General features: G+C 39.5%; 1 protein-coding gene across 1 annotated transcript in view; it reads left to right on the top strand.

Annotated features, from left to right (window-relative positions):
* The window catches only part of LOC102290069 (secretin receptor), a 60,098-nt gene extending 57,184 nt beyond the window's left edge, over positions 1 to 2,914 (top strand). The window contains exons 11-13 of the mRNA XM_042228975.1: positions 978 to 1,116; positions 1,380 to 1,421; positions 2,548 to 2,914. Coding sequence (XP_042084909.1) covers positions 978 to 1,116; positions 1,380 to 1,421; positions 2,548 to 2,712 — 346 coding nt within the window. The 3' untranslated portion in view covers positions 2,713 to 2,914. The remainder of the gene's footprint in view (positions 1 to 977; positions 1,117 to 1,379; positions 1,422 to 2,547) is intronic.
* The last annotated feature ends 8,231 nt before the right edge of the window (positions 2,915 to 11,145 follow it).

The raw sequence follows: 11,145 nt of genomic DNA, 5'->3' as shown, positions 1-11,145 counted from the left end.
CGAACCGAACCGTGAATTTTGTGTATCGTTGCACCCCTACTATCTATGCAACTTCAGATAAACACAAAAGCAGCAGCAGCACTTTTTTATTAGTAACTATAATGTGATTCCTGAATTTAGTATTTGTTATAAATTTTTACATTGTAGACAAATGCAATATGATTACAGTAATGCATTACTTTGAGGGTTTATACACCACAGTAAGCCCACCATAAAAGGTGAGCTACTTCCCCACTTAGCTCTAGCTGCATGTGTATAAGATAATCATTCAGGTCCTACTTGACTATGTCGGGTTTAACCACTGTAGCAATGGAAGAAGTGTTTGAAAGACATGAGTTAGCCACTGGATTCCTTCATACTCCTGTCACAGTGATAACATTTGTGCTTTGTTGTTTTCTTTAAAGTGGGACTAAGTCAGATAATTGAATCTGAGCAATATGAACTTTATCCATTAGATGCATCTGGGACATTATTATGTCCCGGATGATCAGATCATGTTGTTGGTGTTGGGGTTGAGGTGGAGGTGAGACTGCTTCATAACATAGTCAGATCAAGCTGCTGAGGTGAATTTGTGCAGCTGAGCAGTTACAGTGTTGCAGTTTGCAGCTAGATGTGTTATTTTATTTAAAATCGAATGCCCTGACTCACAGAACCTGGAGAAGAAAACACATGTACGTTCATCTTTAACATTCGGGATGAATCGGTGTTGCGGAGTTTCTGTGTCACTCAACCTTTTGATCAATTTAAAAAAATGTTAGCTTATATTCTAAAAATGGGCAAAAGGGCCGACATCTGCTTCAGTTTTGATTTGAGGTCCATTTGTGTTTAAGTTTGCTCTTTTTGATCAAAGGTTTTTATTTTTTCCTTTATATCCCAGTGGTCTGTGTATTATTATTTGTCTGATATTTTCAAAGAGGTTTGTAGACTTTCTCACTTTAATTCTAATTGTTCATACACTGTTATTCTTCAAACAACAGGAAACTTGCCAAGTCATCCTTCCTCCTGGTGTCGCTCTTTGGCTTACACTACATTCTCTTTGCTTTCCTTCCACACAAAGTCCGCGGCAGGACCTATGAAATCTGGAACTTTATTGAGCTGGCTTTTGCTTCTACTCAGGTACAGTAAAGCCAACTGTAAGCTGTTGTCTAATCACCACCTTTAATTTTCTCCTAACACAGAAGTCTATTTGTACACGGCAGGAACATTGGTGTGTATTTGAACAGTGCATTTGTTTCTGCAGAGAAGAAAGTGTTCTTTAAAGAATCATTTGCTGCATTCAGCAGCTTCATTGTATGAGAGACTAGAACAGGAAGCTTCTAAAAATATCCACATGCACTAACAGCAGCCTGTCAGTTATGTTTCTGTACGTGTTGTTTCAGGGATTTGTCGTAGCGCTTCTGTACTGTTTCCTGAACGGGGAGGTAAGGTTTATTTTTCCCTTTATACCCATGAAACATTATGTTGTCATTTCTAGATGTAAGCTTACTGTTCACATGCAAAATTACAGAAAATGAACTTTTCAAAGTCTAATTAGCAGTGCGGCGGTTGTACCATCCTAGAAACAACCTGGAAATAGTCCGACTTTAAAAATGACTGAACACATTAGGTAAACAGCTGGCACAGAAACAAACATTGCATTTATATTTAATTGCAAAAGATTCCTAGAAGAAAGCACTTTGATTTATTCAATACAGACCAAATAAACAGTCGTCCAAGTTTTTCTTAATGAGCTTACACAAAGGCAGGGCAGGCCCAGATCTGTACAATAACAATATATGAGATCTTCACTATTTGTAACAAGTAACACTTTGCCTGGAACCACTGCATGTGTGGACTGCAGGCTTCATAACATTTTTCTAAAAGCCTGCTTTTAGAAAAATAAGAAATAAAAACTAAAATTGCCCAAACTGGCCATTTAATAAAGAATCACAAGGTTAAGGTTCTTTGATAGTCCTGGTCCCAGTGTTAATTTTTCTCAGGCTCATACAACATCTTTCCCCATGTACACCCAGGAATTTTTACAGTTTAAATTCAACTTACTGTTGAACCTCCTGGAGTTTTGGCACTTTTACACCAATCAGTACACAAGACATTGCTGACATGATTAGTTCTTGAAAAATTAAATGGAAAATAATAATAATAATAACAACAACAACAACTAGGGCTGTGCGATATGACCAAAATCTCATATCCCGATATAAGGCATTTATCGTCCCGACAACAATATATAATAACAAAAGTTTTACATTTTCTGTAAATTCTGTGAATCTCGCGCAACTCGACTTGCGTGACGCGTTTTCAGCTGAGCGTCGTGTACCTGGACTCGAGTGTTACATAAGTTGTAACGGCCTCAATTTTCTTTGTGAGTATTTATTCCACGCGTGCTGCGGGGAAAAGCCTGTTCTAAGCTTCTAAGTTTGTTTGTTTTTAGCACCTGACGGCTCTTTTTAGCTTCTCTTTTGTAAACACTCTGCATTCTGTGTCATGTGATTCCGTTTATTTTGAAAAATCTCAACAGGATTATGAATAGCAATAATTGTTCTCCAGGTGCAGAACGAGATCCAGAGGAGGTGGCGGAGGTGGAAGATGAAGCACCGCGTGCAGTTGGAGCACAGGAGGAAGTGCAGCAGCATGAGCCAGAGCGGGGGTGGCCCCACCAACATCACTCTTCTATTTAAATCAGCCTCCACACCCGAGTCTGGTCTGGTGTAGCATGATACGAGGTTCCTCAGCGAGAGAAATACAAGATGATGTCTTCTCCATTTTAGACACAAATGTGCGCAAAGAAGGCAGAGCAACAAAACTAAGTACACTTTTCCAAATGTATCTGAAATATATATACAATCCTCATACACTCACATGTTAAAATATCCAGGTAAATGCCTCTGAACGGGATGTTTGCATCATGACACAACAAATGTAGTACTATATATATATATATATATATATATATATATAGTTTCCCATTCATAACTGTAGAGTGTGTAAATTATGAAACAACATTATTTGGATATTGATAAGTATCTAAATAATTCTCTTCAGTGTCAGCCAGTTTCTGTTGGCTCGGTCTGACCTCTGCTAAAGCAGGACACTGAGTGGACCTCTCCTGTTTGTTGTTTGAATATTTTAATTGAATTATCTGATGAATGACAATGCTGCTGAATATGAAGTCAGTTCTGTGGTTTTAGGAAGTAGAATTCTAGTATTTTATCTTTCTTAGCACTAGTTTTATATAATATGTTGCAACATGCAGGATCTTGTTAATGTTTTATGAGAACTTGCAAAATAAAATGTGAGAATGTGTAAAACATGTTGAAAAAAATTAAATGCTAATGTAACAAGTGTCACCTGGCAGTTTGTTGCTCTCTGCCAGGTGATTGGCTGAAGAGCTGTGAAAAGGTAGTGGGTGTGTGGGGTGAGGTCAGCGCTCTTCTGTGGAAAAAACCCAGAGGTGATTAATTGACTCGGGTGCGAGTGGGTCTACTGTCGGTAAGAGACTTTTGCCATTTTGTTTGGATCATTTGTTATTGTAGGTGCTGATTTTTAATGTGTGTCGTTGGACTTTTTTAGTGTGACCACGAGTTTTAATGGAAGAATTGATCAAGCCCTAGATCGACTGCGCGCAGGGAGACTGATCAATATTGTAGGTATATTGAGTGTGTTTTAGCTTTGTGATTTTGAATGGTTTCATAAAATTGATATTTTATTGGGTAATATTTTAATCGATAGTGTTGTTTGTGTTTTTCAGCTGTGCTGTCTCTGATGTCCTTTTTTTCGTTCTTTTGATTGATTTGGAATTTTGTTTGTGTTGTCCGTCCAGCTGTAAAGACGGTTATTGATTGGGAGTGAGTTGTGTAAGGGCGGACTAACCTCCTTCTTTGTTTTTTTGTTTATTTGTTTGTGCCACTTCCCTTTATATTCCAGATTACAGGTCATGCATAGCGCTGCTTCCCAGCTGTGCTGAGACCCGAATTATTTGCAGAGCGTGCCACAGGTGAATCGATTGCAGTGTCGCTAAACGGGGTGTAACGCTTTGCAGTGTTGTGTAATTTTCACACATTTGTGTGGTAAGTCTCATGTGCAGCTGGGATATCAGCAGGATGTGTTGTAAGTCCGGTCTGGAAATAACTGGGAATTTGTATGTTTAATTAATGTAATAAATAAATTATTATTGGCTGTGGCTACAATGTAGCCTGCCATCACCAGTGTGTGAATGTGTGTGTGAATGGGTGGATGACTGGATATGTAAAGCGCTTTGGGGTCCTTGGGGACTAGTAAAGCGCTATATAAATACAGGCCATGAGATGGAAAAAGGTAGTGCGCACTCGCCAGGTTGGAAAGTTATTTCCAAATATCTAAGAATCTGGGATTCAATTCCATTTTATTTATATAGCGCAAAGCACAACAACAGTTGATTAAGGCGCTTTATATTGTCAGGTAAAGACCCTACAATGACACAAAGCTCCCCTTAAACAGGAAGAAACGTCCAGCAGAACCAGACTCAGGGAGGGGCAGGGCCATCTAACCAATTGATATTATTCACAAGTGAGACTGGAGCAAGACAGATAAAGGGATGTGTCCGAGTCTGATGTGGTGAACAGAGAGCTAATCATTAAAGTAAGTCTACATAGGTAGACTGTAGGTAGTAAAATGTTCCAGCCGTGTCCTACTGGAAGGAGACTGGGGCAGATCCATGACTAGGGATGGGTATCGTTTAGGTTTTATCTGATACCGGTGCCAAACTGGTACTTTTGAAACGGTGCCGGTGCTTAACCCTTTAGAGCCGGTCGGAGCGGAGCACGCTCTGTTTTGCGTAACTATTTTTAAATCCGGTAGCTCTGCAACCACGTAAGCTAGCGCAATAATTTTTTTTGCATATGAAACCGGAGGAGTTGTACTTACATCTTATGCCATCAGCTTGTCCTAGGTCACAGTTTCCTTCCACATATAGCTTTGCAAAAACTGCATAAAAAGCACTTGCAGCAACAAAAACATAATATTCCAGAAACACGCTTTGCCGATCCGATCAGCTGTTCATAACACTTCCTACGTTGGAATAGACGTCAGCGCGAACTTTTGCATGTCCGCCATTACCTGCCCGAAACCGGAAGTGACGTCATTTTCGCGGAAATGTAGTTTTTTTTTTACCATCAGGGCCTCAGGGCCTATACTGGTGTTTTTAAAAGTTATCTTTGACTTTATGACTTTCTGTGTCGTTTCTGGGATGCTTAGGACTCATATTGCACTGCTGGAAATAGTTTATTTTGATGCATATGCTGCTTTTTTGCAAATTTGCAGTATAATATTTATTTTCGTTTTTCCTGCAGTATATAAAAATTGGTGTATTTCAAAAATAAAACTATGAAGACACTCAAAATAAATTTCCTGTGGTAGGAAACTATTTTGTGCAACTTTTTTGTATTTACAGTTTTGAGGGATAAGCCTCTTAAATTTCTCTAACTAGAAATATATGTTAAAAAAACAAAAACGATTTTCAATTTTTTTGTAGTTTATTGCACTTTTTTGCAATTTATGTAATTACTATTGGCATGGTAAGCAGATACTTAAACAATGGAAAAAACACAAACTTTGTCCAAAAACCTCTCATGTTTAACTGTTTTCCACTTTTTCTTTGGTCATTTTAGCCTTTTTGGCCAGGGTGAAGGGAGTATCTGCCATCAAACAAGAAGACAGCCGCATGTAGCTATGAGGATGTTTGCTAGTTCACCTTACATGCATTAATGTAATAACGTGGTTAGCCTACTCAACGTAAATTACACACGAACAACATTAAGCTACTCACGCAGAGAAGAACGGCTGCTGCTGCATCATCATCCTCATCATTTCTGCTACACTGGCAGGGCTAGGGGCCAGGACTCTCCTCTTCGGGTTTGGGGGATGTTGCTAACTCCGGGTCCGATAACAGGCACCACACCCGCAGTAGATGTGCTCGGTGTGAGGTCTCGCAGCAAGCTATCAAATACGCGCATTTCTCGGCTTTTAAAAAAAACGCTATGCGGATTTGAGGTGTTACCTCCTTTGACAGTATCACACTCAGCTTAAAGCACTTGTTGCAGGCTGCTGAGTTTGCATATTTTGCTGTGAAGTACAGCCAGACTTTTGACCGCTTCGCCTTGGGCATTTTTAATCTGTAGCTCTGCTCTAAAAGAACATACGTACCTGGACCCGCCTACTATCCTCGGAAACGTAAAATGATTGGCTAGAATCTAAAGTGTATCACAGCTCAGGAAAAAAAGCACCGATATAAAGCACCGAAATGTGCGCTTTTCAGTCTGGTTACTACCGTTAATGTCGGTACCCAGTAGAGCCGCTGCTCCTCCACATCGAAAGGAGCCAGCTGAGATGGTTCGGGTATCTGACAAGGGCGCCTCCTGGGTAAAGTGTTCCAGGCATGTCCCACTGGGAGGAGGCCCCAGGGCAGATCTAGGATGCGCTGGCGAGATTATATCTCTCGGCTGGCCTGGGAATGCCTTGGTGTTCCCCCGGACAAGCAGAAGGAGGTGGCTGGGGAGAGGGAGGTGTGGGCTTTTCTGCTTAGGCTGCTGCCCCCGCGACCCAGCCCTGGATAAGCAGAAGAAGATGGATGGACGGACTCTCTTCTGAATCACCTACTGATTATATTGACAGTATTTGTTCACTGAACAAACACTTCTTTAGGGATTTGCTACCTTAGCTTAGCTCATCAACTCGCTAGCAAGATGGCCTCATTTTCCTGCTCAGTTTGGCAGATTTTTAGCTACACTTCGGCCTCCTTTTGTAATAATGTAATAAATGTACCATTTTTACAGTTCTGCTCACTGAATTGGAGAATTGGAAAATACTGTAGCTAATCAGAATCAGAATCAGAAAGGGTTTTATTGCCAAACGTTGAGCGGGTTTACAACATTAGGAAATTGCTGCGGTGCTTCAGTGCAAACATACCGTTATAAATTAAGCTTAAATAGACATGAAAATAAAAATGAGAATAAGAATTAAAAGTGCTAAGTAGATAGATAGATATATACATGATATATACATGAGTGCAGGTGGTGATCAGTGCCAAACATGGAATGATGCAGTGAAGAGGGATTTGTCGTAGCGCTTCTGTACTGTTTCCTGAACGGGGAGGTAAGGTTTATTTTTCTCCTTTATACCCATGAAACATTATGTTGTCATTTCTAGATGTAAGCTTACTGTTCACATGCAAAATTACAGAAAATGAACTTTTCAAAGTCTAATTAGCAGTGCGGCGGTTGTACCATCCTAGAAACAACCTGGAAATAGTCCAACTTTAAAAATGACTGAACACATTAGGTAAACAGCTGGCACAGAAACAAACATTGCATTTATATTTAATTGCAAAAGATTCCTAGAAGAAAGCACTTTGATTTATTCAATACAGACCAAATAAACAGTCGTCCAAGTTTTTCTTAATGAGCTTACACAAAGGCAGGGCAGGCCCAGATCTGTACAATAACAATATATGAGATCTTCACTATTTGTAACAAGTAACACTTTGCCTGGAACCACTGCATGTGTGGACTGCAGGCTTCATAACATTTTTCTAAAAGCCTGCTTTTAGAAAAATAAGAAATAAAAACTAAAATTGCCCAAACTGGCCATTTAATAAAGAATCACAAGGTTAAGGTTCTTTGATAGTCCTGGTCCCAGTGTTAATTTTTCTCAGGCTCATACAACATCTTTCCCCATGTACACCCAGGAATTTTTACAGTTTAAATTCAACTTACTGTTGAACCTCCTGGAGTTTTGGCACTTTTACACCAATCAGTACACAAGACATTGCTGACATGATTAGTTCTTGAAAAATTAAATGGAAAATAATAATAATAATAACAACAACAACAACTAGGGCTGTGCGATATGACCAAAATCTCATATCCCGATATAAGGCATTTATCGTCCCGACAACAATATATAATAAAAAAGTTTTACATTTTCTGTAAATTCTGTGAATCTCGCGCAACTCGACTTGCGTGACGCGTTTTCAGCTGAGCGTCGTGTACCTGGACTCGAGTGTTACATAAGTTGTAACGGCCCAATTTTCTTTGTGAGTATTTATTACAGGCGTGCTGCGGGGAAAAGCCTGTTCTAACGTTTGTCTAAGTTTGTTTTTTTTAGCACCTGACGGCTCTTTTTTAGCTTCTCTCCTGTAAACACTCTGCTCTGTGTCATGTGATTCCGTTTATTTTGAAAAATCTCAACAGGATTATGAATAGCAATAATTGTTCTCCAGGTGCAGAACGAGATCCAGAGGAGGTGGCGGAGGTGGAAGATGAAGCACCGCGTGCAGTTGGAGCACAGGAGGAAGTGCAGCAGCATGAGCCAGAGCGGGGGTGGCCCCACCAACATCACTCTTCTATTTAAATCAGCCTCCACACCCGAGTCTGGTCTGGTGTAGCATGATACGAGGTTCCTCAGCGAGAGAAATACAAGATGATGTCTTCTCCATTTTAGACACAAATGTGCGCAAAGAAGGCAGAGCAACAAAACTAAGTACACTTTTCCAAATGTATCTGAAATATATATACAATCCTCATACACTCACATGTTAAAATATCCAGGTAAATGCCTCTGAACGGGATGTTTGCATCATGAACAAACAAATGTATACATATAAATACATATATTATATATATATATATATATTTATATAACATATATTTATATATATATATATTATATATATATATATATATATATATATATATATATAACATATAAAAAAAATATGTATATCCATATCATGACTGTAGAGTGTGTAAATTATGAAACAACATTATTTGGATATTGATAAGTATCTAAATAATTCTCTTCAGTGTCAGCCAGTTTCTGTTGGCTCGGTCTGACCTCTGCTAAAGCAGGACACTGAGTGGACCTCTCCTGTTTGTTGTTTGAATATTTTAATTGAATTATCTGATGAATGACAATGCTGCTGAATATGAAGTCAGTTCTGTGGTTTTAGGAAGTAGAATTCTAGTATTTTATCTTTCTTAGCACTAGTTTTATATAATATGTTGCAACATGCAGGATCTTGTTAATGTTTTATGAGAACTTGCAAAATAAAATGTGAGAATGTGTAAAACATGTTGAAAAAAATTAAATGCTAATGTAACAAGTGTCACCTGGCAGTTTGTTGCTCTCTGCCAGGTGATTGGCTGAAGAGCTGTGAAAAGGTAGTGGGTGTGTGGGGTGAAGTCAGCGCTCTTCTGTGGAAAAAACCAGAGGCAATTAATTCACTCAGGTGCGAGTGGGTATACTGTCGGTAAGAGACTTTTGCCATTTTTGTTTGGATCGTTTGCTATTGTCATGTGCCTATTTTTAATGTGTCGATTGGACTTTTTTAGTGTGACCACGAATTTTAATAGAAGAATTGATCAAGCCCTAGATCGACTGCGCGCAGGGAAACTGATCAATATTGTAGGTATATTGAGTGTTTGTTTTAGCTTCATGATTTTGAATGGTTTCATAAAATTGATATTTTATTGGGTAATATTTTAATTGATAATGTTGTTTGTTTTTCAGCTGTGCTGTCTCTGCTGTCCTTTTTTCGTTCTTTTGATTGATTTGTAATTTTGTTTTGGTTAGTCCGTCCAGCCGTAAAGGCGGTTATTGATTGGAGTAAGTTGTGTAAGGGCGGACTAACCTCCTTCTTTGTTTTTTTTGTTTATTTGTTTGTGCCACTTCCCTTTATATTCCAGATTACAGGTCATGCATAGCGCTGCTTCCCAGCTGTGCTGAGACCCGAATTATTTGCAGAGCGTGCCACAGGTGAATCGATTGCAGTGTCGCTAAACGGGGTGTAACGCTTTGCAGTGTTGTGTAATTTTCACACATTTGTGTGGTAAGTCTCATGTGCAGCTGGGATATCAGCAGGATGTGTTGTAAGTCCGGTCTGGAAATAACTGGGAATTTGTATGTTTAATTAATGTAATAAATAAATTATTATTGGCTGTGGCTACAATGTAGCCTGCCATCACCAGTGTGTGAATGTGTGTGTGAATGGGTGGATGACTGGATATGTAAAGCGCTTTGGGGTCCTTGGGGACTAGTAAAGCGCTATATAAATACAGGCCATGAGATGGAAAAAGGTAGTGCGCACTCGCCAGGTTGGAAAGTTATTTCCAAATATCTAAGAATCTGGGATTCAATTCCATTTTATTTATATAGCGCAAAGCACAACAACAGTTGATTAAGGCGCTTTATATTGTCAGGTAAAGACCCTACAATGACACAAAGCTCCCCTTAAACAGGAAGAAACGTCCAGCAGAACCAGACTCAGGGAGGGGCAGGGCCATCTAACCAATTGATATTATTCACAAGTGAGACTGGAGCAAGACAGATAAAGGGATGTGTCCGAGTCTGATGTGGTGAACAGAGAGCTAATCATTAAAGTAAGTCTACATAGGTAGACTGTAGGTAGTAAAATGTTCCAGCCGTGTCCTACTGGAAGGAGACTGGGCAGATCCATGACTAGGGATGGGTATCGTTTAGGTTTTATCTGATACCGGTGCCAAACTGGTACTTTTGAAACGGTGCCGGTCTTAACCCTTTAGAGCCGGTCGGAGCGGGCACGCTCTGTTTTGCGTAACTATTTTTAAATCCCGGTAGCTCTGCAACCACGTAAGCTAGCGCAATAATTTTTTTTGCATATGAAACCGGAGGAGTTGTACTTACATCTTATGCCATCAGCTTGTCCTAGGTCACAGTTTCCTTCCACATATAGCTTTGCAAAAACTGCATAAAAAGCACTTGCAGCAACAAAAACATAATATTCCAGAAACACGCTTTGCCGATCCGATCAGCTGTTCATAACACTTCCTACGTTGGAATAGACGTCAGCGCGAACTTTTGCATGTCCGCCATTACCTGCCCGAAACCGGAAGTGACGTCATTTTCGCGGAAATGTAGTTTTTTTTTACCATCAGGGCCTCAGGGCCTATACTGGTGTTTTTAAAAGTTATCTTTGACTTTATGACTTTCTGTGTCGTTTCTGGGATGCTTAGGACTCATATTGCACTGCTGGAAATAGTTTATTTTGATGCATATGCTGCTTTTTTGCAAATTTGCAGTATAATATTTATTTTCGTTTTTCCTGCAGTATATAAAAATTGGTGTATTTCAAAA

Source organism: Haplochromis burtoni, unplaced genomic scaffold (assembly GCF_018398535.1).
Source record: "Haplochromis burtoni strain Fernald_Lab_line unplaced genomic scaffold, NCSU_Asbu1 Contig_372, whole genome shotgun sequence".
NCBI lineage: Eukaryota > Metazoa > Chordata > Actinopteri > Cichliformes > Cichlidae > Haplochromis > Haplochromis burtoni.
Note: the sequence above shows the minus strand (reverse complement) of the source record. Positions and strands in the feature narration are given on the sequence as shown.